Consider the following 27,848-nt stretch of genomic DNA (forward strand, 5'->3'; position numbering starts at 1 on the left):
ATGCATGATTAACTTGGGAAGCTGACAGGAAGCAGTCAATCTGTTGAGCAAGTTTGTGTTTTATAAACCAGATGTTCGGTATTATTATTCATCATTTCCTTTGATACCAGAATGGTCCCCATTATGTAGCATAGGAAATGAAGGATATGGAATAATATACACTTATTATACAACAGAGCGCCACAACCAAGCATCTCGGAGGCCTGTTCAAAGCCTGGGCAAAGGCAATTGAGTGGCAGTTCATTTTAGGATTCCCACTTGGACTTGAGTTAATAGGATTTTTCCCAGATGGACCATGGTGACCTCCCCCTCCCATTACTACCCTTTGGAAAATGAACGTTGACTCTGTGTCTGCGTTTTTCTTGGAAGCCACGGGTATGAATCATAAGCAGCTCTTGCCTCCACAGCCACTACAGGTTAGGGGGCCACAGAAAAGCAGGGACCCCCTGGTGGGTGGGGACAAAGGGTGTCTGGCTGCGGTTGGCTACATAACTCCTGCTTGGTGGTCTGGACAAAGTGGCTTTGCCACCGGCTGCTATTTCCTATGGCAAGAGTACAGAATGCCTTTCGATCATAAAGTGCTCACAGTGCAAATTAACTTTCAAATTGATGTTTCTTCTCCATGAAACCTTCAAGATTCGCAGAACTCAGATCTCTGGAGACTGGGAGAGATGGTGTAGAAGCTGATAGGTGTAGAGGAAGATCTTAATGTCATGCATGTAGTATTTCCAGGCCCCACCAGCCCTTATGGCCATACTGGTGAGCTGTGCACATCAAGAAGGCTACAGGTTATGGTTCTGGCCAAACCAGTCCAAATCTGGGCCAGAACTGCCCCGGGAGACAGTACATGTGCTCCCAGCATAGTGGCTAGACCGAGCTCACTGCATTTCCTTTGTTTACCAGAGGCTGGTTAAAGAATTGAGTGGTTTCAGTACACATGCAACATTATGGGGATTTTTTTTTTTTTTTTTGGTAAGGTAATGACGGGCTGTAATTACTTTTGGAATTAGCCTCTGATTGAAGTTTGATTGAAGTTGATACATTATTCTGGCTTAATATTTGGAAGTTAGTTTCCCATGATCTTGTATCTGTGCCAGAACAATTACCAGTGACTTATAACTGATTCTTACTGGTTGCAGGAAAAAGCTTCATTTCTCATTACTATCAGTGGTATGTTTTGGTTTCATCCTTGATACATGCTGGCATCGCTTGAAATTTTGATTTGAGTTGCAAAGTGGAAGTTGTCCAAGGTTATGGATCAGCTCAAATCAGTTTTCTGTATAGCACTGAAGATTAATCAAGGAGGTAGAATATGGGGAGATCTCTGATTCTAAGAGAGATGTTTACTATGGGTTGGTTCTGCCTTTGAAAATGACCTTCCATACACTCAGTGGTGGCCATTGGATACTTTAAGTATTTTTAGCAAGATGTTGGAACCATGTCTTCACAAACTGTCATTATCATCTCATGGTTAATATTATTTAGTTACTAATATTATGATGTGGTAATAAGTTTGTTTTCTTATTCTCTCACCCAAATTAGGCTGCCTCAAATAATAGAGGACATGATTGCATGTATATCAGTCAGGGCTCTCCAGAGTGATAGAACCATAGGAGATAGATACCTTATTTCTATCTGCAGGATATATATACTATATCTGGAGTGGGGGGGGCGTGGAGAGGTTTATTATAAGGAATTGCTTCCCATAGTTGTGGGAGCTGACACATCTGAAATCTGTAGGGTAGGTTGGCAGGCTGGAAATTCTAGCAGGAGGGGATGTTGCAGACTTGCATCAGAAGGCAGAGGGGAAGCAGAATTCCTTTTTCCTTCTGGGACCCGTTTTTTTCTCATAAAGCCTTGAACCAATTGGAGGAGACATACCTATATTATGGAGGATAATCTGCTTTATCAAAGTTTGCTTTTTTAAATGTTAATCACAACTAGAAAGATATATTCACAGCAACATTTAGACTAGTGTTTGATCAAAACATGAGGCACAATGGCCTGGCCAAACTGGCACAAAAAATTAATCATCACACCACAAATTCCCAGTCCTTGAGTGAAGGTAAGATTCTTGCCTCATCTTGTTTGTCATGGAAGGATACAGGTCCACCCTGACAGAGACATAAACCTAACACATGGCCCTGCCTGTCTCTGTTAGGAGCTCTTCCCTACTCCCACAAGCTTCTCTTAAGCTAGTCAGTATTGATGGTAGAAGGGATTGCCCTATCATAATGATCCTTGAATTCTAATATGCATACTAATTATTAAAATGTTCAGATTCAGAGTGGGGCTTGGGCTTATTCATTTCTAACGCAGTCGTGCTGTTGTTCTGTGAACCACATTACAAGTAGTGAGGCTCTATAGTTTGAAGAATCTATTGGAAAAACAAGATAGGTGGGAGATGGACTGAGTTTAATAACCTTTTAACCAAAGGCCTGCCCTTCCATGGAGACCTCAGTCCATGTGGGCCCTTAAGGTTAAGAATCTTCTCTTTCAAATGCCTATTCCCAAGAAGATTGAGGGAACAGTACCTGAATTTTCTATGGAACTAAAGCTCTAGAGAAGTACTCACACATCAGAAAACACTATACGCTGAAGATAGTGGATTCTCACTCACAGATTGCTTCATTTGAGGCTAAAATGGGCTATGAAACCAGAAAGGATCTCTCTCCTACCATACTTGCCATGATAACTTTGGTCCCTGTCAGAAGTGTCACATGCCTTAGCTCAGTTTGGACTCTGCCACTTACTGGCCATGTGACCTTGCAGGCATGGAAGAGAAACCAGCATCCTTTGAGTGCATCCTTATGCCAGGATGGAAGTTTCACATTTTTTCTTCAAGGCAACAGTGCTGGGGAATAATTGCCATTATTTCATTTGAGGATATGGAGGCTTAATAAATACAGTTAATAAAGATTCAAAGCTGAAAATTAAAACCAATATTGTCTTTGACCAAAGCCTACTGTGGTCCAGAACTCTGTTTCCCCACTTGTTACCGGGGCAGGGTAGAGTTCCTGTCTGTCTCCCAACACTTCATGAAAACCAGATGTGATGGTGGTGGTGCTCAGTGCATTTGTATGCAATTCAGATGGTTGCAGAAGTGCATTGTTTGCCATACTTCAAAGGTCGTTATTCTAGGAGAAATGTTTAGCTGCTTAGAGGTGATTTTTAGGGATCAGATGATAAAGTTATTTGTTGTATTTTGTTTTTTTGTTTTCTGTCTGGGACTGGCCATAGAAATGTGTAGAGGTACCAAAAGGCCTTGACTCAGCTACCTCGGGGAGAATAAATGATTTCAGATTTCATTGTTTCCAGCAGGGACAACTCATAAAACCCCTTATGCTCATGTTTTCTGATCCTCAATTTTCAGATTAAGGAGCAGCATCCATATCGCACATAAATGTCTGCAAAGTGAAAGGATAAAATCAATCTGTGGTCATAAAATGAAGTGAATCACTAAGATCCAAGGCAGGCTTTCTTTGAACCCAAACGGCTGAATGCAGTAACAGATTGGCTGGACCGACCGGTGGGGGCTGACTCTGTTTCCCCAGCCATGGACTGGGATCTTAATCTGCAAGTCATAGTAAAGAGACATTGCACTCTCTTCTGGGTGACTAGGTTGAGTGAGCACTGGTCTGTTCCCAATGGCCCTGATCAGGAAAGGATGAGATGGTTGAGGGCCGTGACCACCGGCCATGTGTGGTTTTCAAATCATTCCCGGGTAACTGACTTCTTTCCCCATCCAGCTGGCCGATGATCAGAGCCTCGTCCTGATGACCACGGTCGCCATGCCTGTGTTTAGTAAGCAGAACGAAACCGTGAGTATAGCAGCCATGCTCTGGTGTGATACTAGGAGGACTGCCATTTCAGACATTCTCTGACTCAAGCTCTGGTGACATTATTTATGTTAAAGATAAGGGATCTATCAGTTTTTCATGTTGTTAGAATTCTGTTGTTAGAATCATGACATTGAGAATAGAAGAGAGGAATCCCAGCAAGTGTCATGTGACAGTATGCAGCACTTTCCCCAAAGTTAAGTGTGAAATTACCAGAGAAAGGAAAGACCCAGAGACAATCCTTGAGTGTGGTGGGATGACCCCTCCCTGGTTTATATTGACCAACCTTGTGTTAGTTTCCTTGAGCTGTGGTAACAGAGGGCCACAAATGGAGTGGCTTAAAACAAGAAAGAGTTATTCTCAAAATTCCAGTCTAGAAGCCCAAAATCATGGCATTGGATGGGCTGTACCTCCTGAGAAGGCTCTAGGGAAAGATGCTTCCAGTGCCCAGCTGCTCCTCATTTGTGGTATCTCTGCTTCCATCTCCACATGGCCTTCTCCTCTCATGAGTCTGTCTGTCCTCTTATAAGGATGCCAGTTGTTGGATACAGGGCCTGTCCTAAATCCAGGATGATTTCTCCTTGAAGTCATTATACCCTACTTCTAAAAAGGGTCACCTTCTGAGGTTTCAGGTGGGCTTGAACTGGAGGGAAACAATGGACAGTAGCAATTTGTGTCTTCTTCTGGGAGGCCTTTCTGACCCTGACAGTTTCACTCCATCACCCTGACTTTGGGAACTGGGACCCTCCTTGGAGGCCTATTCCTTCATCTTCTTGGTCCTTGGTTCCAACATGCTGCTACAAATGCAAGGGTTATTACGTCTTTCCCCTGGGCACCAAACAGCAGTATAAATTGGGAGAGCAGTTATGCTACGTCTTTCCTATAGAAGGAAAGCTTCCATAAAATAAACTGATTAATGGTTACAGTCCTTAGCTGCTGAAACTTTTGTGCTTGTTCCCATTAATTTTGAATTTTCAGGAGGGAGAAGAGATGGCTACTAGGGCATCTTTGTATGGGTGTGTGTTGAGAGCTACTGTAGTACCTGAGAAGCTACCATTTTTGTCTAGCAATATTTAGGGGTAGGGGGGATAGAAGAGGGGCCTCATAGAAATTTGGGTTAATCTTCAATCTCTAGAAACTTTGAGAAGGCACCAGATGGAGATCTATGGTGTGTTGGCTTCTCCCTCAGTTCTATTCCTTCCACCAAAGTAACTCACTGTTGTTGTTGTTGCTTACTGTTTGTTTTTCAACAGAGATCGAAGGGCATTCTTCTGGGTGTGGTTGGCACAGATGTCCCAGTGAAAGAGCTTCTGAAGACCATTCCCAAATACAAGGTAATGTGTCACCTAATTAATAATCCAGGACTAAACGTCCAAGATACCTTCACAGTCTGCCATAGTAGTAAATGAAAATATGATGGAGTAAAGAGGTGCCTCTATTCTCTTTCTGGTAGGTGCTTTTTTTTTTTATAAGAACAGTAACGGTTTGAGAAGATCTGAGTAGGTCTACACATGCTGGATCTCTGGGAGTCTAAATATTTATGTGGGTCTATGCAGGTCCTACATCTCTGATGGTCTTCTAAACGAGTCCTAACTCATCCCAACCTGAGGACCCTCTAAAATGTGTTACTTCTTAGCAGGAACCCAATGAAACCCAAAGAGAAATTGTCTCTAACTCTATCATGAGTATTCCCTCTATCTTGGAAAATTAATAATTAATTAAGTAATTAATTAATACCCTTGGCCAGACCTAACTCTACCTCCATGAGAACAGGCCTCCTCAGCTCTGGGTGCCTTCCCAGCTGTCTCCAGACTGGGGTGTGCCCCGTCTGGGGCAGGTGGGCACAACACAAGCATCCACCTAAAGCTGGTGGATGGCACTGCCACTGGGGTTGATCACAAAGTGGTGGCCAGTTGCCAAGAAGGTGACTGGTGACAGTAACCATCGTGGGGTCCTAAGGATGACATTGATTGGACTTATATCCTCTGGCTTCTCAAGGTACACTGTTGTGGTTAAATCAGCACTTTAGTGAAATCAGAGCAACGGATATACCAGGGCCGGCTTTCCATCACAGCCAGGCTCCACGCTCCACTTCCTTTAAAGCAGTGTGGTCCTAACTCAGCCTTTGCTTGCCACCACCATCAAGCAGCATTGCCTTGTCCTTATGCTACCTGCTTAGGTTCTGAGCATGTCTTTTAGTGAGTGGACTTGCTGTTTTTCTTAATGAGCACCCTAACCCTGGCCTGAACAATCACGTGTGAAATCATAAATTGAGATGTGATCATTGTATTTTTCTGATACACAAGTTAGCCATGGGAGTGACATGACCTTTTAAAAAGATGACCCAGAGAGTTCTTGAACTCCCTATAGGAAACTCTAAGTTGGTCCCTGGTGGCAGCTCCACAGAAAGTCACCTCAAGCCCCAGCAGAGCTGTGCAAACTGCCCAAGAGCTGTGTGTGTGTGTGTGTGTGTGTGTGTGTGTGTGTGTGTGTGTGTGTGTGTGTGTAAGTGTGGGAGGGCAGGGAGGGGCAGAGAGCAGCACTGCTCCCCGTTCTGAGAGGCATTCATTGGACTGGCATGCTTCCCCTGATTGCACAAGAGTTGAAAACACACCCGGGCCCTCTTTCCCCAGCACCGAGCCCACTGGCTTGCCCATCTCTTCTTTGGCCCACTGATAGATTGACAAGCGATCCCTTTGCCCTCACCAGGAGGCAGGCAAGCTCCTTTGGGCCAGGATTCTGAGATTGTTGACTGGCTAACAGAGCCCCCTTCCTTACCACCTCCTTCTCGGACATGCTGAGCCTGATTCTCCACCGTTGTGAGGGGCTCATGGTCCTTCTGAGCTTCAGAGGAGGAAGATAGGGGTTAGTGCTCTGGAGGAAGATACACTGGGATCCCAGCTCCATCACCAAGGAGCTCTGAGTGGACAAGCCTCTCAAATCTTTAGTTCTTCTGTCCAGTGGTGATAACAATAACTCATAAACTTGCATGCTCATAAACTTGCATGCTCATAAACTTGCATGAAGAATTGACCATTATTATTAACTGGGAACAATGGTTCCACATTGATCAAGGGAACCAGTATGACCCACGGCCTCCTGGCCCTCTTCTTTGTGAGATGCTGCCAGCATAGTGCTGTTGACAGCTTCCCCATGCCAGGTTCAGGCACCCGTGGGCTTCACATCCACTGAACTCTTGCTAAAGTAGAATGCCCAACAAAACAATGTGTGAACCCAATGACTAGGTGACCACACTCTGGGATCCTCTGCCATTTAAAAATAGGGTGTTCTAAGAATTTTGAAAGCCACGAGGAAAGGTTTATAATACAAGGTCATATGCAGTAGGCAGTTGACAAGGACAGACTTACCTTTGGACAGAGGGTCAGGATAAGAGCAAGCCAGTGGCTCAGCCCAGTCAGCAGGCATCCCAACAAACTCTTATCTGAGCAAGTCAGCTGAGCAGATGGAGGCAGCCAAAATAATCAGGTTGTCCCTCAGCGGGTTGGAGGCAAAGTGAGGGATGCATAAAATGGCTGTTAACAAAAGCACCATTTTGTGGTACCAGACGGTGTCTTGTGGCATAATATTAGCAAATAACATTTGCCAGTCCTCTGCGCTGTGCAGAGTGCATTACACACATCATGGTACCAGCTCCTCCTTTGATAAGTGAGGTGCTATCATATCCATTCTGCTCATAAGGAAACTCGGGTTCATGGGGCTTCTGTTCACAGAGCTCAGGGCCATATAAGTAGGAAGTGGTGAGTGTGATTTGAGCCTGGTCTGTGTAACTCCTAGATCCATGTGCTTAAGGAATAGAGTATCTAAGCCATTCACATAACACTTCATGATTTGTTGCCATGCTTCTGTACCATCTGTACCATTATTCGCTTAATAGTTCATTTGTAAATCAACTCAAAACTTTCTTCACGTAACTACATTTTAATAGGAAACACCATATCACCATTTTCAAAGAAAAGTCAGTGTCATCAGTCACTTTAGAAGGATTGTAAAAAAAGAAAAGAAAAGAAAAGAAAAAGAAAGAAATCGTGTTAAATGATTGCTTGATAATCTAAGGTTCTGAACTTGAGGTCTGTTCTCTCTTTTTTTCAAGGTAATATGAAAGGCAAGTGTTAAAGATATACTAAGTGGAAACTTTCTTTTTTATATAATTGGAAGGATGGAAGAGATTTAAAAAGAGCTGGCTCTCACTAGTGATCCTGGTTAGTAAGTTCAATACCAGGTCCACATGCCACCTAAAATCATCTTGCTCTATACTCTGGTTTTGTTTCATTTTTGTTTTTGTTTTAAGAAAGTAAAACAGTGCGTGGGAAGATGATGGACAGCTGAGGAGTTAGCACCATGGGGATTGTTCAGCCTGGGGCGATGCCTTCTGGGGCTTCTCTCAGCATGGACAACAGCACCCTGGCCACCATCCATGAGCCCCTGGCCACCCCTACACAATGGCCCAGTCTTCTCAGAGTCCCCAGAGGGTCTGACTCTTCCACACACTTTTTGTCTGGTCCTCAGCACCTGCTTGAAACTCCTTTGAATAAGCAAGTCATCTCTGTTCCCATATTCTCATGCAATTTAGCTGATAAAATTAGAAAGCCACCTTTATAACAAGAGGAAATGAACTCTAAGCTAAAATGTGTCCAGACTCACAAAAGGTGAGTGCTAAGCCTCCTTAGCAAAAGAATATTCCTGGTTGGGCTAACTGAGATGACAAAGGCCCTTTGTCCTCCTGCCACCCTGGGCCTCTGACAACCAGCTTCATCCGCCACCAAGGCTTTTACAGTTGGGAGTTAAGTTTCCAGAGGCATGATAGGACAGCTGGTTGATCCAAACCCACATAATCAAGTGGTGGAAATTCTGTAGCCCCCACTCCCAGAGATGGAAAGCCATGGGAATGAGGGAGGGATTTGAGGCTTCTAAAGATAGTGAACCTTACTTTTATTGAAATCCCCAAACCCAGGTGCCCAGAATTACTGGCTCAGTGTTAAGAAAATCAGCCCATCTTTAGAGAATGTTTCCAAACATTTCTTAAGCCTCTTATTTCCTATGAGAAGATGTAGGATCCCTAGTAAAGGGCCACTACTTGATATATACCCAGCAATCCAGATGGTAGGAACATGATGCAGAAGTGATAATGATGGCCCTACGCATCTGTTTGTCCTCAGTTTCCTCTCTCAGGCAATGTGCTGAGCTCTTTATAGTATCATCTCCCTTAATAAGAGGTGCATGCTGCCATCACCCCCACTTATAGCTAAGGAAACTGAGGCACCCGAAGCTTAAATAGCATGCCAAGTCTCACAACTAGCAAGCCAGGATTTTAGCTGCTATTACCCTAATGCCATTAGGAATAATAAATGGCAATAATAATAGTCGTAGGTGAAATGATAGTTAAAATACTAAAAATAATATGAGTTAAAATAAAAGAAGACAATAAAACATTCACTGAGCTTTTTATTGTGTGTTTGGTATGGTAAAGGGGCTTTAAAAGGCCCCATTCCCGTTAAATCATTATTACGCTCCCCTGAAGTGGGTATCACTTGGCCCCTTTCTTAGTTGAAGCCACTTAAAGTAATCTTCTCAACACAACTCAGCTCATCAAAGGTGAATGAAATAAAGTCTAACAATAGAATGGAGGAAGCTCGGCTACAGAAAACTAAGCAGCAGCTCCTGAAGTACATGCATTTCTGCTACATGCTTTCCCAAGGAGCAGGCTGGGAAGTGTAGATACAGGTCTGACACACCTGAACCTGAGTCAGCCCTCTTCTGGTTCCCACAAAAAGACTTGGGAAAGGGGGTGCACGGCAGCCAGGGACAGTCACGGCTGAACAGGCTTCTCTCATCCAGAGCAGAAGAGCTCCAGGGAGCAGTGTGGATCACACCTTTTCCCCCTGATTAACACCTTGGAAAGATGAGTCAGCTCTTGGCTCTTGGGGTTTTCCCAGAAGATAGAATTCCTTATTTTCCCTTAGCTTCGTAGATTTTCCCACAAGCAATCAGACTTCCTGTAATTTTTATTAAGAATTCCAGACACCCCAGCAATAACTTCCAGACACCACAGCCTCTGTTAACATAATGAGCTATTTTATAATTGGGTTCACTTCATTAGCCCAAAGGCTTGCACTTGGAAGGGAAGCACCTCCTTCCCTGGGGTGTTGGACCACGAGGCTCCTGGCCTCCAGGAGAGCATGCTTCAGGACGAGGGCCCTTTTGGCAGCCCCAAGTGCTGGAGGGCTTTGTGTTTGATTAGTTCCTATTACTCCATGGGACTGCACAGTAGAATGGACAGGAAGACCAGTTCTACTTTAAATGAACCAAAAATTAGAGATTTCATTGGGATACCGGTGTGTGGCCAAGAACAAGGGTGGACATTGTCTTACTGTAAGTTTTTGGTTTCTGAGAGGTTCATCTGCAGAATGTGTTTGGAGGCTTACTCACATCCCTAGTAGGTTATATCCACATGCCATCAAACAAGCAACAAAACATTGGAAAGGATTTTACCCTGATAGTTTCTGAGTGTCGGGATGACTTTCTCAGGCAGAGCTTTGCCAAGGACTGACTGTGGACCTGCTTTGGCACATCACCTTTCCCTTTTTGGCTCATTTGTCATATTTACTTTAGTTCAAACTTTAAAGATGATCTAGACGATATTTGGGTAAAACAATGAATGTCTTAAATATTCACAAACCTTACTGGAGCACCTGCCATGGGTCAGATGTTATGCAAGGGGCTGTAGAAGGCAGAGGTGAGTGAGATGCTCCATGCCCATAAACAGCCCATTGTGATGGAAGAGGCACTGTCTCATTGAAAACAAGGTAGAGGAGAGATAGAACCAGCTAGGACTAAGAGGCAGAGAAGTAGGTGTCACATTTTTATGCATTAGGGTGAAGGTAGTAATGGAAAAATTCTCAGGGTTTTATGGAAACACGGTATGGAAAGGAGGGAGCAATGAGCAGAGTCAGGAGAAACTTTTTATAGGACATGATCCTGATGCTGAGCTTATAGCATGAGTGAGAATTAGCTGGAAAAGATGGGAAGGAGAGGTGCTCTAGACAGCTGTCATATATGAGTTAGAGGTGTGGGTGGGAGAGAAGAATGTGGGGGGGCGGGGTTGTTGTTACTGCCATGTGCCTTAAGAGGCAATGCGTGGAAGGAGGTGGAGATGGGTACTTAGGCAGGGACCAGGCCTCAGGAGACCTGATGGATAGACGTATGGTTTTTATCTTATACATGAAAGTGGTCTTTAGTGGGTTTTACCCAGGGGAGCTACAGGGTCAGAGTTGGTTTTGACCTTTATAAATCTGGAGGATGGCTTTGTTGGGGCTCCTATTTGAGACAGGAAAAACAGTGAGGACCATTGTGGAAATCTATTACATTAAATCTACCTGGATGGTGGGGGTGGGGAAGCAGTAATGAGTCTGAGCAATTTCTGTGAGATAAATTAGTGATTGTTTGGATCAAGAAGCTGGGGATGAAATAAAGAAGTCCAAGGCTGATGCTCCAGTTTCTAACTTAGGATTCTGGGTGGGTAGGTGGTGCTCCCACAGAAAGAAAGGAGTGGAAAGGGTAGCATCCACCATGTTGGGCTGGGTGGGTCTGAGGCACCTGGGGGATATCCAGGTAGAGATGCCCAACACACAGTTGGACACTTGGACCTGCCAGTGAGGGCTGAGGCTATAGCTGGAGCACAGAGCTGGGGATCAGCAACATCCAGGTACTTGCCAAAGCATATTGGGGGAGAGAGCTTAAGTAGACAAGGGGCCCTGGGGATACAAGCTTGGGGGAAAAGAGTGCTTGAGAGTGGGCAGAAGATGAAGATCTCGTGAAGAGAAGGATACCTGGATGTACAGGGCCTGGAAGCTGAAGGAATAGAGTGTCGGGAGGGAGGGCAGTCAGCTAATACAACCCAGAAGATTCAAAAGAGCTTTCTGTAGGGTATAGTCAGCAATCAGGTGGCCACTGGCCACAGTCAAGAAGGGAGTTCTGTTCTGGTGGCATCTTGGTGGGAGGCAGGGGCGCAGCAAAGGCAGATTCCAGTAGGCGGCACTGATGGGCAGGGGGGAGGCAAGGATGGCAGTCGGACAATGAGTGGAGGACACTGGATGGGAAGTCAGTTCAGCCTTTGCGTTCCAGGGAAAGAAGCAGAGTTCAGGTCAGCTGGGTGTCATCTATACTCAAGCCTGTTCCCTTCATGGTTTTCCGCCTCCTCCTTTTCTTCTTTCTCCTTTCCCTGTTCCTCTTCCCTCCATCCCAACCACCAGATGGTGGCTGGGCCATCACAGCCTTGGCTATCATGAAGCCTTATATTCAGGTGGGGAGGCAGGCCTGATATAATCAAAGGCCTTGCTTGACAGATGTCTTGATTCCTTATAATCAACTTTACAAATAATAATTATCATTTTGAGTGGTACTCTACAAGAAGCATAGAGTATGAAGAGAACATAGATGAAGAGTTATGCCTTCTTCTGAGTATTACTTCCTAGAAGCAAACCAAGAACTGAAGTAAGGTGCATTAGAAGGCACTGAATATATTAGCTGACCATAAAATATCACCTGTTTGGCCGAATTTTGAGTTTGCATTTCCAATCGAATACCTCTTTTGCCCTTAATGGAAAAAAGTCAAACTCTCTGAGTCCTTTTTGACCCCTTGAGTCTGTATTAAACTGGGACATAATAATGGTAATTAATGCAGTGTTGACTGTGTCTGACATTTTTCCAAGAGACAAGATGAAAGAGACGATATACATCTCAAAGGATAGGAAATCTCTGGTTTATCTTTCACAGCATAATGAAATATACTTTATCATTAGAGTCTTGTAGAATCTTATTAAGATTGGCTGTGCAAGGTAACTCCAAGAGAAAAATGTCTGTTGCCCTTGACTACCACATGCATATTTGCTTTATGTAATGCAAGGGAAACTTTTAATTGTTGGTGTTAAATTCTCTGAAGTTAATTCCACATCACCTTGACGTTAAGCTAACAAGCAGACAGGGTCATTCTTGGTTTGTAAACTCTGTTGTCTGGATCATTTAATAGTATCATATTCAAGAATGTGAGCAGCAGAGAATTTGAAAGAAAAGGAACAGTGAGGGCTCAGAACTATAAAATCACTTGTTGGGAAAAAAAATAGAGGATTTTTTTTCCCTCTTCCCTTTCACTACTCTGGCAAAAGTGGGTTACATTTTCTTTCTTCAGAGAGAGAGAGAGAGAGATCGGTATGAGTTTTATGCCAGGGGCCATTTTAATACATGAATGATTTGTAGGTAAATTTATTGTAGCCAATGGGTGCAGTCAACTGTGTAATAGAAATATTGTCAAAAAGCCGGGATTATTATTTAAATAAGTGCAGTGTTAAATTTGATTACATACTTTTTAAAGCTAATAAAACATTTCATTGCTCTCAAACTATTTCCCATAGTCCCATTTAGTCAGAAAACATAAATTAAGTGAGGCTCTGCATAGAAAATGACCCAGGCTTTGTGTCGATGGAAGCATGCATGGAAAAGCTTGGCAGCCTCCAAATTTAAAGACGAAAGGATATAAAAGGAGTTGGCAGGCTCCTGTCTGGGCTGGTGGGGACACTTTCATCCTTAAAGAATTATGGAAAATGACTGCCTAGTGCGTGCTCGAGATGGCCCCTATGGGTGTGTACTTAAAGAAAGTCTAGATGTGAATCAGAGGAGGCCTCCTCTTCATTCCTCACCATGGGGTGACGGAAGACACCCAGGTTGATAAAACTGTTTGCTTCAACAGAGGGTCTTACTAGAAACATCAGCTACTTTATTTAAAAGGAAAAAAGGAATTGTTTTTGTTTTAAATAAATCAAAGTAAGGCCCTTTGATGCCAACATGGGGATGTGACATTTTAAATTGTGCTATTTGCTGAGCTTATCCTGTGACAGGTCTTCATTTCTACCAAATGTCAAGGATCAATGCCTTGCATTCATTTTAATGAAATATTGTGCTGATAAGGGTTATGAATGCCAAGTTTAAGCTGTAAATTACTAAATGTCGGGCTGCTTTATGCTTTGTGAATTCACCAGGGAGCCAGCTAATGAAGGTTTCTTTCTCACTTCTTCTTACAGTTAGGGATTCACGGTTATGCCTTTGCAATCACAAATAATGGATATATCCTGACGCATCCAGAACTCAGACCACTGGTAAGAGAAATACCTATTTCTGTGTTTCTCCTTTTACGATTTTAAGAGATTTTCGTCAGTTCTACAGTGATGACACTTTTGCAGCAGCGTTTACTTTCAAAGTTCAATTTATAGGATGGTCTCCTAAAGGCTGTTTTAATAGTTCATAGCTAGTATTCTGATACATAATAAATAAGTAATGTAGGATACATATATTTACTATCATTCTTTTATCTATAAATCAAAATATATGTATATGCATTTATTTATCTCACAGCTGCCCACACATGCAAAAAATTTATTTCTAGACAGCTGGAAACCCATCATAATGGGTACCTTTATATAACAAATGGTCTCCCACACTCCAAGCCCGACTCATTGCATAGTTACGTTGAACACAACAAATTAGACCCCGGATCCCTGGAAATTCATCACAGTGTGATTTGCCCCTGAATTCCATGCCCTAAGCCCAGTATCTCCAATATTGAAGATATTCAACAAAACCTTTTTTTTTTGTTTGTTTCATTTGAACAGTTGAGATTTTCTCCATTCCCTGCCTGAGCCATATGAGGCTCAGGCAAACAATGCTACTAGCATTGTTTAGTGACCTGATGTGTAAACCATTTTCCTTCTGGAGTGGGGCCAGGCCAAATCCAGGACAGCCCATCATGTCCCTGTCCACTCTGATGCCTGGGGAGAGGCTGCCTGGAGCACTGTGTTGAGGAGGAGTCTGAAGGGCAGCCAGGCTCCTTGGGTGGGAGGCGATAGGCTGCCCGGTGGATTCTGGAGGGCTGTTGGTGGTGAGTACATTTGCTATCTCTGGAGTAGTTGCCATGTGTTGAAAGAAGGATAACCCTTTGGGTTTGAGTGTATTTAGCTCATTTTATAGAAGATATAAAGTCATAAAAAATAATATTGTGAACTCTGTCTCTGAGAGTTAGGAAAGTGTAGGTGGTTTTCTATAGCCACACACACCTGGGTTTGCTTGCACTCATCTGCCCCACACATCCTTGTTTCTTTCATCATGGTCAGAAAATAGTGGCTCAGTGTCTGCTGGCAAATGTTTGTTTGTGCTGCATTGTGGGGACCAGTTTGCTTCTTGCATCGATCATTGTTTAGAGAGAGTTCATGTTTGAACGGCATCACCCAATTTTGCTCTAATTGCCCTGGTATTAATGGAGTCATGGCCACATCATGTGGATCCCACATGCATGTTTTAAGATGAGACTTATGGTAATATTTGATTTCACCAATCTTTTTATCAGAAAAGGATTGAGTTAACTTTAACTTGTTAGCTCGTTCCAAATGTAATCAGAATTATTGAAAAGTCTGATTGAAAAAGCTAGTAATTTCTTAAGGGTGTTTAAGTCTAAAAATATATTTGAGTCTAAAAAGCTTATCAAGTTCTCCATTTCCAAGCCACTCAGCTAGGGTTGTCTGTTGGGGGTGGTGAGGAGTTACGTGTTTGTGGTTGAGTATGGGCTCCTAGTGCTTATTTATTCCAAATTGGAGTGGAACATAGTCAATAAAACAATCAAACCTGGGTCCTCTGCCAGTGAATGAATTAGCTTCCTATTTATCAGCTTTTTTAAAAGGGATGGAATGGAACCAGACGTTGGAAGTCACCAAGGTAACTTCTCTCCCTCTGCAGCAATGGAGATGAGCAGCTTCCACCTACACAGTTGACTCACACTGCCTTCCTGGTCTTTTATATCTCCTGGTCATGCAGCAAATGGTTTGTTCTCAAATAGTCCATCTGAGGCACTTTCCAGAGCTGTGGCCACCAAGGGGGCAGCTGAAAGGCTCTTAGAAAAGCAGGGCAGCCAGCCAGCACCAATCATCCCATGACAGTGCAAGTACTCACAAATACAAGTCCTTTCTGTTCTCACTGCTGAAACACTGTAGTGAATGGTTTCACCAAGTGATAGCCAGTGTCAAATTCGCATAAATGGGATGGCCCTGGCAAATGCCTCAGCATCTCACTTGTGAAAATCCAAACAAGATGAACCATTTTGCAATTGGTCCATGATAAGAACATAAGGGGTGCACCTGGATGGCTTAGGCAGTTGAACATCTGACTCTTGGTTTCCATTTGGCTCATGATCTCATGGATCTTGAGATGGAAACTCACATCGGGCTCCGTGCTTAGTGGGGAGTCTGCTTGAAGACCCTCTTCCTCTGCTCCTCCCCCCACTCTCTTGTTTGAGCATGCACTCTCTTTCTCTAAAATATAAAATAAACCTTTAAAAAAAAAAAAAGAACATAAGGAAGGGCCAGGCCATTTATCTATCTCTGACCCTGATTTTATGAGATACTGAGAAGAGATTTGGAGTGATGCCAACCGTTGAGGATTACATGAATTAATCCATCTGAATGATCGATAAGTGGATGTTGACTCTGCCTTGAGTTTTGTGTTTTCCTTTAGGGCAAAAGACAGTGGTTTAAGTGGGAAGAACTTAACTTTAGCAACACACAGGTTACCCTTGACTCTTGTCCTGCCACATCCTACCTGTGTGACTTTGGATAAGTTGCATAGCCTCTCTGAGCTTCATTTTCTCTTGTGATCCTGCCATACCCTTAACGCATAAGTCATAGCTTCATTGTCAGAGTACATGGGATAATGCATGCAAAAAGCCTTGTGTGACAAAGCAGGCCCTGGGACGTCATGGGGACAGCGGTGGTTATACCAGCTTCCTGCTTGTGTTACATTGGCTCTATCGATCTGTGCTCAGCTACTACAAAGGTAGGGAGGATTTGATGGTGGTGTATGCTTAGGAGGACCTAAAGGACACTTTTGATTATTCACTTGCTTCAAATTGTTATGATAAACATTGGTGAGGGATTGTGTACACACACTCCTACACACACAGTGTCCGTTTTCTAGGCCAGCTCTGTTGTGTAAGACAACAACCATAAAGTGAGGTTCTTTGTGAGCCCTACATTGTTGTTGCTGTTTGTCTGTTTTTAAAATATCAATAAAAGTAATACTAGAAACTGTGGTAACGGAAGAGTGATAGGTAAGCTAGCTAAGCATCCACCTGCATGCATGGCGTGCACAAGTGGTTTGTTCATCTCGGTTTTGTTTACCTCAACAACAAAGGCAGAAAGTCCCCCCCCCCCTTTCTCCCTAAGCACCAGCCCACTCAGGCACACAGTAGGGACTCAGGAAATGAACCAAAGAAGGGACCCTCCAAAGCCACTGTCTGTTTCCACTTGTTTTGGGACCTTCTGGAAAGCATAACTTGTGAGCTTGCCCTGGAAATCTGGTATCTGCACCGAACATCAGTCTCCCCTGCTCAGACCCGTCGCACATAGCTAGGGACAGCCAGCTGCCAGCAGCTCCCCTGGCTACCTGGGGCTGGGAACCATCCGTCCAGCTGGACTCGCCTCTCCCAACGCCCCGCCATATCATCGAATCCTGACTGAAAATGGACGTTCCCGTCAGTTCTAGACGGGGCTGCCAGATTCGCACAGTGGGTGTGAGTGTGGGGTTGTGGCCAGCAGGGGAGGATGGTGCAAGCTCACTTAAAATAACTCTGATTTGCTCTCCTTCTGCCACTGAGGCCCTTTTCTGCCTCTGCAGCCAGAAGAAAGAAGTGGGTTTCTATGAAGCACAATACCAATATTTTTCTAATTTGTCCAATAAAATCTCTCCCTTGAACTTCATGTTTGGCTTGATTTTATCCAGTATTTCCTTTAATCTTGTATGACTTGGGTGTGAATCATGAAGTGTCTCCAAAAACAGCTCAGATATAGGAGCCTTCACCCAGCAGACTTGCTTTGGTTTAATTGGCAAAAGTGCTAAAATAATACTTTCCTGTTGATAACGGGGTTCTCCTTGGTCTTTCTCCAAGTGTTTCTCAACCTCTCTATCCTTGCTGCACCTTGTGACTTTTGAGAGACTGGCGTTCACTCAGCAAACCTTTACCTGGTGCCAGGTGTACTGGGTCCTGTGCTGGATGGGGGGCTGCACTGCATAGCTGTCTTCGAGTCCCTCTGGGTGACGGAATGGGACAACAGCACAGCAAGAGGGACACAAATTAGACCCTGAGGGATGCTGTTTGAGTAATTCTTAGACATCTGGAAGTAGAATTGTTTTTTTGTTTTTTTCCTGGATCTTTACCATTCTTTAACATTCCGGTTAAAAATATTTCAAAGTACTGTTAGATTTTGTTTTCTTGTGCTTTATTTTCCCCTTGCCTTCCAAATATTTATGGATTTTTCTTAAAATGTTGAGCCTTGACCATATCTCTTTCTCTCTTGCCCAGCAGGGCATCGAGGGAAATAAAATTGGGAAGGTGCCACCGTTAGCGTGATCTGATTTTCGTTGACATTTTAGTGATCCATCTGCCCCTGCATTTTAGAAGAAAGGGTCATCTGAGTTGATTTCCTTCCCCAAGGAGGCCTGGAATGTGGACCTGGTCAAACCACCAAAAGAACACAAATAAGGCTCCTTTCCAGCAGCCACAGCACAGGCAGGGCTCCACCGAGAAGCCTGGGACAGGCAAAATCTAGGACTCATTTCCACGGAGACCACGTTGACATCTGCCAAACACTGTTTGCTCTGCGTCTGCAGGCCCAGGAGGTGGGGAAGGATGCTGGAGGGTTTCTATTCTGGACAAAAATTTGCCAGTCGCATCAGCCACTGAGTGTTGTGGGTGGATGAGATGGGAGGTAGGAATGATGGAGAGAAACCTCGGTTCTTTCCTGCAGTGTTTGCGGGGCACCCACTACGTCCTTGACCTGAGCAAGGTACTCGAGGTGGTTAGAGAGATGTGCCCTGCCTCAAAGAACTCAAAATCTAAAAGGATGGATAAGATTTTATACTTTGGGTGCCTAAGTGACTATAGATAGTACTAGGGAAGGTGCATTTCTCTTTGTTTGTTTGGTATTGGTGGTGGTGGTTTTAGTGTTTTTCTAAAATTCATTGATGCCTGTTTCTATGATAAGCACCGTGCTAAGTGTTTTACATGTTTTACATGTGTGAAAGCTTTCAATCATTAAGTAATTTAATAGGAAACCTAGCAGTAGGTGCTGTGCAAAGGCCCAGGGGCTCAAAGGTAGGGCGCCTACAGGGACAGGCCTGGGCAGAGAGGATCTGTGGAAAAGGCAGCCTGGAGTGAGACTCGACAGATATGCGTGCCTAGCTGAGGAGCTACGGTTCTCCATGAGGAAGGCAGATACCCTGCCTGTGATGAAGTGGTAAGGGGGCTAGAAAGTTTCAGAACCAGGAGCCCTAACCCAAATCAAGTTACATGTGCCAACTTCCTCGCCCCTGATTGGATCTTCAGGAAATGGGACGTGGAGTGGTTGGAGACCAAGAGGCCTGGACTCTGCAGCCGCATGGATGAATAACAGGGTCATTGGACGATTATAGTTAGAATCTGTCTAGACTAGCACTGTCTAGTAAAAATATAATGTGAGCCACAAACATGAGCTGCTTATGTAATTTAAAATTTTCTAGTGGCCACATCTGAAAAAGCAAAAGAGAATTAGGTGGAATTAAGCTTAAGAATATATTTCAGTTAACCTAGTGTATCCAAAAAATCACACAGTTTCAACACATAATCAATAAAAAATTATGAAGGTGTTATTTTCCATTATTTTCATACTAACTTTTAAAATCTGATATGTATTTAATGTTCTTAGGACATCTCATTTAGACTAGCCACAGTGCAGGTGCCTCAGAGCTGCATGTGGCTTAGCACTACCGTATGGGGACAGCACAGGTCTAGAGCATGACCAGACATTTCGGGCTCTTTCCTGAAAGTGGGTTGGAACAAACCCCACCACCACCACCACCTCCTATTGCTCTTCCATCCTGGTCATCTGTGCAAACAGCGGATGGCTAGTTAGTTCCTTCCTTGTGGCCTCAACCCGTCCCTCTCAGGCTGTGGAGTGGAAATGGGGAGTTGTTCGGAATTTGGGAGCATGAGGTCGCTGGCAGGGGCAGAGGGGCTTCTGGGGTTAGCCCTGCAGCTCTGGTGGTTTCGGCCACATGAGTTCGCTCCTAAGCCGCAGAACCCCCTAAACCAAACTGCACGGCCCGGGCCAGTGGGTAGAAGGTCATTGAATACATGGGTTAACATGTGGACGTGCTAATAAATATATTCTTAGGCTGCCGTCCTCGCCTATGGAATGAAGTGGACAGTCGCATAGACACATGTAAACGTTTGTGAAATGCTAAGTAGACCATGCCTATCACATGCCATTTAAATAGGAACTTTAAAGTTGGGAGGGATCCCTGGGTGGCTCAGCGGTTTAGCGCCTGCCTTTGGCCCAGGGCGCGATCCTGGAATCCTGGGATTGAGTCCCGTGTCGGGCTCCCGGCATGGAGCCTGCTTCTCCCTCCTCCTGTGTCTCTGCCTCTCTCTCTCTCTCTCTCTCTCTCATGAATAAAAAATAAATCTTAAAAAAAAGTACCACTTTAAAAAAAATTTTTTAAAAATAAAATTGGGGGGGCAATATTAGACTCCTTGTCCGGATCCAACTGATTTAGCTCAAGCAACAGATCATATGAAGAGATTCTGTGTTGTTCCAAAAACTGACAATGTGGAGTTTAGATGTGATCTTTAGATCCTTGTGCAGATCCTCAGTTATGCAGGGCCTGGCTCCCATCCCACACATCTCCTGCTTTTATTGTGTTGCTAATCCCTGCACTGAGACACCTCAGTTCATTTTCCTTCATTTCTTCTGCTCATCCACACCTACTCAGTGCATATGCTAAGGGTCCTTTCTGGGTCAGCAGATGTGGGCGTGGCCTCCCCATGCCAAGCCCCCATCCCCCACCACCATGGTGCATTGGATCTGGCTCTGAAGTGTGCCCCAAGCCCTCCTACCTCTCTCTGTCTCTATGCCCTGGTCAGGGCCCCTGTTTTTCCGTCTCTCCCAAATGGCTTCAGTCCCTTTTCTGCTCTTCTCTGGGTACCTGGTTTTGCTTCTCCCCCGCCGCCACCCTGGCATGATTCACTCTGCAGGTCAGGGGGGGCTTTCACAGATGCCAATCAGATGGCAGGGTTCCTATCTGGCATTTAGTATAAAACCCAAACTCCCGGCTGTGACCCCAGCACCCTGTTAGACCTGACTCCACCTCCCCGTTTTGCCTGAGCATGTGTGGCTGCCCACAATGCTCACCTGTGTTCCAGGCACACTCTGGTCCTTTCTGTTCCTCCAACCCTCCCCTCCCCCCACAAGCTCCTTCCTGCTCTGAATCCTCCTTCCTGCTTTTCTCTCTACCTGGAATTTCATCCCATCCACATCCATGGCTGGCTTGTTCTCATCTTCCCTGCCTCCTCGAGATGTCACCCCAGCAGAGAGGCTCCCCTGCTCATGGACCAAAGGAGTCACCCCCTTCCTAATTCATCTCCCTTCACATCCCTTGCTATGGTTTCCTTGGATCACTAATCACTCTGGGGAAATGTTGATGTGTTCAACTTTTCCCCCCACTGTAGCTTGAGGGTTCCTGGGATTTTGCTGCTGCGCAGAAGAGAGTCAGTAACTATTTGTTGAATGATTTTGATGATGTTTGAATGATGTTGATGACTACATGTCTGGGTACCAATTTCCCATGATAAATGAGAAGTGCAGGTGCCACACATTCACTCATCAAACATGTATTGAGCCCTTGCTATATCAGGCACAGAAATTGAATTATATGTGATTGGTCAGTCCCTCCTCTTTCTGCTCCTCTCTCTGCTCTCCTGCTTGCCTGAAGGCATTCATCAGATGCTCCTAGAGCCAAGCACTGTGCTAGCGAGTAGGGACATAGAAGCAGGACAAAGGGGGGTGCCTCTGCCCACAGAAGCTCACTGCACAAAGCAAGAGTTCCCTGACAGCAAGAGAGGCCAAGAAGAGCTATGGGCTCACAGTGGGAGTTAAAGGCTAAGTTCAATGCTTTTCTTGAGGAAACATGCCCTTGAAATGCAGAAGGGTTTCCCAGAGGAGTTGGTATGCAACTGTATCCACCCCACCACCCTCAAGGACATTGTTTCCCACTCAGCAGAGGCCCCACATCCTCCCCAGGACCCCTGTCCTCAGGCCTGACCAGATGCACGACTTCTTGCTCTGGTCTGGGAACCACGCAGGGCCCGGTGGGTCGGGGTGTTGGAGGTGGGGGCCTAAGGTCATTTACAAACCTTTCTCCCAAGTGCTGGCCTTCCTTCTCGCCCTGGCGCAGGCCGCTGATGAAGTGAAGGAGACTCCCCAGTAGGTGGCGCCCGGGCACCGCCTTGCGCCCTGTCCCCTGCACAGATGGTGTCGCCAACCGCGGCACCTTCTCAGAAGGAAGCCCAGGAGACTCCAGCTCAGGCCTGGTCTGAGTCCATTCCGTTTAGTTTAAAAGAGAGAATTAAGGGATGCCTAGTAAGTGCATCTGCTCAGGGGAGTGTGTTCCCTGAGAAAAAATAAACAAGCCTGTGTGACCCCCGTGTAGCAAGCCTGTTCTTTTTGAAATATATCATTTGGTGAAAAAGAAGACAGAGCCTTGCTTGCATGCCTTCCTCTCGATGAAGTTGTTGACAGCACTGAATGGCCCTGGTCTGGACACTTGGGGGCAAGGAATGCAGCCCTGAGCGGGGACGCTCTCACCTCCAGAGCCTGGGCATTAAGCAAGGTTGTGGGATGCCCGAGTTTCTGTCGGATGGGAGCTACCCTCTGTTCTGCAAGCCTCAATGACTCCACAGCCTTGGGGTCCCCCCAGTTCCGTGCTGGGTGTGTGCTTGGACACTGGGGGCCGAGATGGGGTTGAGCAGATGGGGGGCTGGTACTCAGTGGGTCGGGATCCAGGCTCCGTGCTGAGCATCTCTGTGTGTGTGGCCTTCTTAAGCCCTCATACTGTCCTGCGTGTTGGTGCCCATCCCAGAGGGAGTAACTGACTTCTAGGCCGTGGACTGTCCCTCAGAAAGCAAACTGGGGCCAGTCTTCAAGGGGAGAAAAAAAAAAGGGTGATGATGGACTATGACATGCTTCTGGTCATTTTTCATAAAATTAAACCTATTCTGTTGAAAGAATGTCCTTAATTAGGAAGCAGTGTTATAAGGTTCTGTTACAGAGTGAAGTTTGAGCTGGGGAGCCTCCCTCTGCTCTCTGCCCTGGCACCCTGCCCTGGATGGCACTGGGCAGCGGCTCCTCTGCGATGGGTGCTGGGGTGGGGTTCGGCTAGTGGGGAGCACTCTCGAGAGGCACAGGGAGGCAGGTGGGGTGGGGGTGCCCCAGGACTGGCTGCACCATGCTAGCCTCCCTGTCTCTGTGGCTGTCTCTCTCGGGGCGCTATTAGGGCCCCTTCCTCTGTCCCTTTAGGCAGAGTACTAGAAGGGTCCCCATTGCTCCCAGCTTCAGGGGACTACACCATTTCTTTTCGTTTCCCTCACCCTGCCCACAGCACCCCATTACAATAGCCTCTTTATTAAACCTTCCTTAATTAGCCAGCGTGACTATGCCATGTGCTTCCTGCTGGGGCCCTGACTGATACAAAGGTAAGAGTAGATGGAAGGTTTGTTTTTCTTAAGTCCTGATTCTGCCAAAAAGGAAAGGAAGAAGAAGGAAGGCTGGAAGGAAAGCAATGGAAAGGAGGGAAGAGGAAGGAAGAAGGAAAAAAGAGACCTCCTATCAGTTCCTTGTTTATTGGTTTATGTATTTTCCTCTCAATGCAGTGGGAGCAGAGAGCTTCCATATACCCTTCCAGTAAATTCCCCCCTTTGCTCAAGTGATTAAGAATTGGTATCTGTCGCTTACAGCAATAACAGCCTGACTTCCCTAAGTCTGGGAGCCTCTGTTGGGGGTGGCTCTGACCACAGCCCTCCGGGACCCCAGTGTGCACCCCTGCACCCTCCATCCCCCCCTCCCCAAAGAGGTGTCTTCCCATCCCACCAGGCTTCTTGCATAGGCCTCTGAGTTTGGGCTCTGTACTAAGTTATAGAAATATCTTGATACATCTGCCCCTCACTGCATGGCACACAACCAGAATGCTGATTAGATTGTGTTTTGCTCACCTCTGTGTATCCCTAGCCTGGTGAGGTACCCAGAAGAAGAGATGGGGTGGTAAATAAGTGGAGAGAGAAGACTCACATCTAGGAAACTGATGACACACTGTATTATTAAGCACCAAGATGAAAATACTGATAAAATTTGTAAAAGCGCTTGGTGTCTTACTGTGGAAGGGGTGGCTGGAGAAGGCTGTGGGGAGCTGGTGTGCAGCCTAGAAGCCCGAGGTCATAGTCTGTGATCCAGTCCAGTCTAGCTTGCCCTTGCACTGCTGGTGCTGTGAGTCTTCCTTCCCTCCCTCCTTCCTCCTTCCTTCCCTTCTTCTCCCCTCCACCCTCACTCGCTCCCTCCTTCTTCCCTCCCTCCATCCCTCCTTCCTGCCATTCCTCCCTCACCTGGCATCTATTCATTGGACACTTCCCATGTGCCAGGCACTCTATTAGATGCTGGAGATCTAGTGATAAAACAAGACAGACATAATTCCCCTTCATTTCCTGTTTGCAGTCTCATGGAGATTTTGTAACGCTCATAAGTAAACAAATAAATAAAAAGTACTACACATTTTGGCTAAACTCTCCAAAAGAAACAAAGATCTGAGAAAACAAAAAAGTAGGGAGAGGCACCTCCCTTAGCTGGATGGTCAGGGAGAGAGCCCTTCCTGGGTAGGGCAAGTTTAGCTGAGCCCTGAGGAAGGAAAAGAAGATCACTGTGCAGAGACGTGGCGTACTCATTCAGGCTAAGAGGACAGTATAAGCAAAGATGCTGAGGCATGGGATGGTCAAGATGTTGTGAGCCTGGAATCTTTTGGTAGATTTAGGACAGACTTCCAGAGCATGAGGGGTGGTGACTGGAAGTTCTACTGATAGGTTCCTACTTGGGAATAAGCTTAGTGAAGCGCTTGCCCGTGTCCCCTCGGCCCCTACCATGTCCACTCATGCCGGCCTGGCTTGCAGCTGCCAGCACCCAGCTGAAGACTCCCTGGCTTTTGGAGGGCACTCCTCTGCAGCCCACAGCAGGCCAGAGGCACCAGAGAATTAGCATCCCTCCACCAAAGATTGCTGAGCACTCCCATCTCTCAGGCTAGGTATCTCGAGGTGCCTCCTAGGCAGTGGCTCCGAGCCCCGCCGTGGGATTGAGCTCTGGCTGCCCCCAGCGCTGCCAGGCTTCATGATGCACCTGGTGCTGGCTGCCTGCCTGTCTGTGTCTCTGAGTCACTTTGTCATGTCCCTACAGGCATTTCTTGACAACCCCTCCCAAGTGAAAACCTTGCCCTTGAATCCTGGTCTCTGGGACAGCGTCAGAGGGAATTCAAAGAAAGCCAGGACCCCAGTGGACTGATAATTCTCTGCAAAAATCTACTTGCTGTAGTCTGGAGCTTCAAATGCAGTTTCGTGTGAACCCACGCAGGCCTTTGCACTAACGTGATGCCATCACTCACATTTTCCATCCTATCTCAGGCCCCTGCACATGAATTCACATCACACCAGCTTACTTGGAGAATCCACACTTGCACTTAGAAGTGCCACGGAGCATTGGCTTTGTGCTATTAATACTCAGGGGTAGGGGCTTTAAGGAAATTCGGTTTAGAGATAACGTTCTTGGCCGCTTCATTGTTTGGCAAAAGGATTTGATGAGGACAAAGCTTTTCTTTACAATGGACACACTCTGACCTTTGTTTTACTAGATTAATTTCATATCTAGAGTGCCACATCTTGGATGATGAATTAGCAATAAAAAGCTCATCAAAATGTAATTACATGCAATGTGTTGAATAATGATCTCTTAAAAATTCCTATAGATTTGTCTGCACCTCCTTCCCCTCGTGAGGGAAATGAGCCTCAGCTGCTAGCTACTAGCCCCGACTCAGGAATGCAAACCCTAGCCATATTGTGAGTCTGAGATGGGAGAGCTGGCTTCTATCATTGCCCAGTGTCATCAATTGATCAATTGCTTTTCTGCATGTGATGCACATCTTTATATAATTTAAAGGACCATCTCCACGGGGGTAGGAATACACAGGAAGTGGAAGCTGAAAGCAGAGTGAAGCCCTCACCTCCTCCATCTGCCACAGCCTGTTGCAGGGAGGGAGTTATTAATTAAAATGTTAACTGCCCAGACAATAGCGGGCAGACCAGCACGGAGAAGGCCTGCAAAGCAAGCATTAAAGCTTTCATAACTGTAAATTCCAGGAAAGTTTGCTCCTCCTTAAAATAGGAAAACAGAACCATCTGTATCTATGAGAAGGCTTAACTGAGCTGTTGGAGTGTTGTTAGGCTTTCCCAAGGAGCCCGGCTGGTTTCTCTCCAGAGGGCTGGACTTGGACCAGAAGAAAGCCTAGCCTTACCCCTGCTCGGTGCAGGAGCCCTGTAAACCCTACAGCTGGGGCTGACAGCAGAATATTCAAATGATTCCAATAGTGAAAATGCCCACACTCATTTGAATAACTGAAGAATTCAATCATTTGAATGCCAATGATTATTCCTCCCGGAGTTTACATTTTAGAAAGACAGTGCATCTGAATCCCCATGAGAGCATTAAATTGCTATCTAATTAGCAGTCCCAAATTATATATATTTAAAAGATAATTAAAGGTTTGAATGCTGTTGGAATAACTGGTTATACATTTAAATGAATCACAAGAAATTTGTTAGTAATGTACGGAGTTTTCTTTTATTTCTTACTTCCCTCTTTGAAGTTCAGTAGACCCAACCTCTTGGGGTTAAGTTTGGTAGCGGTAAGATAAAGGCAGATGGTTTTAATTATTGCAGCTCCAACCTCCAAATAATTATAAGCAGCTGTCATTTTTACATAATCCTAAATGATAAGACCCAAAGAATGCAAATAAAAAGGTTGACACCATGGGCTTTTGGGCACAATAATTTAATTATGCCCACCGCACCGTGGGGCTGGCCATTGCGCTTCACCAAGGAGATGCCTGGACCTTTGCGCTCCTCGCTTGACTTCTGTAACCGTGCGGCGGGCACGTGTGTTTCAGAACATACTTCCCAGGTGCCACTTCTCCATTCTCTGTGGATGTCCGCAGGGCAAAGGGGAGCACTAACACACTTGGAATACAGAGACAAGAAAGTAGTTTGGCTCAACCAGGCAGAGCTTTTGCTGCACATCCTCCTCAGCCTCCCTGCCCCTTTCTCCTTGGGATGGGGTCTGCCCCTGTTCTTACCCCAGTGAACCCCCCAGTAGATGAGGGTATGGTCTTGCCACCAAGAGCTGGCATTTCTCTCACCTGTAGCTGGGGATTTCACAGAGTTGAGCCCTCACGCCACAGGCCAGGCCTGGTCCTGCCAGCCTTCACCCAGGAGGCTCTGGGTTCCAGTTTGCAATGTGAGGCTTTCTGTGCCTGTCTCTCCCTGGAAGGCTGGACACCCCTGAGGAACAAGTCAAGGGGACACTTATACAACCACAGCTGGCTTCTCCCAGTTGGACCCAATGATTATAAAAACAATGTCTGACAAAGGCACACAGGCCAACCTAGGCAGACCTGTGGTCGCACTTTGCCAGACACAAGTCCAGAACATCTAAAAGGAAGACACACACACACACACACACACACACACACACACACACACACACTCCAAATTAAATCAAAACCCCAAGGACCCAAATGCCTGCTTCTCCGCAAAACCTCCCTTGGGTTGTCTAAGTTTCTAGTATATTCCAGGAAGATGGTTTGGGAGCAGATAAGGTATTTACCTAGCTCCTACTAGAGCGGCGGGATTGGGAATCGAATGGCCATGATGCCCCTTATGTGGAAGCCTAGTTCATCCAGGCTCAAATACAAATATAAACAGTACATTTGTGAATATTTAAAGGAAAGATTCCTTTGCGAGTTAATAATCTGAGGCTCAGCTCCGTGCAATGT

General features: G+C 45.6%; 1 protein-coding gene across 3 annotated transcripts in view; it reads left to right on the top strand.

Annotated features, from left to right (window-relative positions):
- Positions 1 to 27,848, top strand: part of CACNA2D3 (calcium voltage-gated channel auxiliary subunit alpha2delta 3) — an 833,484-nt gene that overhangs the window by 613,798 nt on the left and 191,838 nt on the right. For all 3 annotated transcript variants that reach the window (XM_041762548.1, XM_041762549.1, XM_041762550.1), the window contains 3 exons: positions 3,750 to 3,821; positions 5,093 to 5,173; positions 13,934 to 14,008. In XM_041762548.1, coding sequence (XP_041618482.1) covers positions 3,750 to 3,821; positions 5,093 to 5,173; positions 13,934 to 14,008 — 228 coding nt within the window. The remainder of the gene's footprint in view (positions 1 to 3,749; positions 3,822 to 5,092; positions 5,174 to 13,933; positions 14,009 to 27,848) is intronic.

Source organism: Vulpes lagopus, chromosome 7, assembly GCF_018345385.1.
Source record: "Vulpes lagopus strain Blue_001 chromosome 7, ASM1834538v1, whole genome shotgun sequence".
NCBI classification, from domain to species: domain Eukaryota; kingdom Metazoa; phylum Chordata; class Mammalia; order Carnivora; family Canidae; genus Vulpes; species Vulpes lagopus.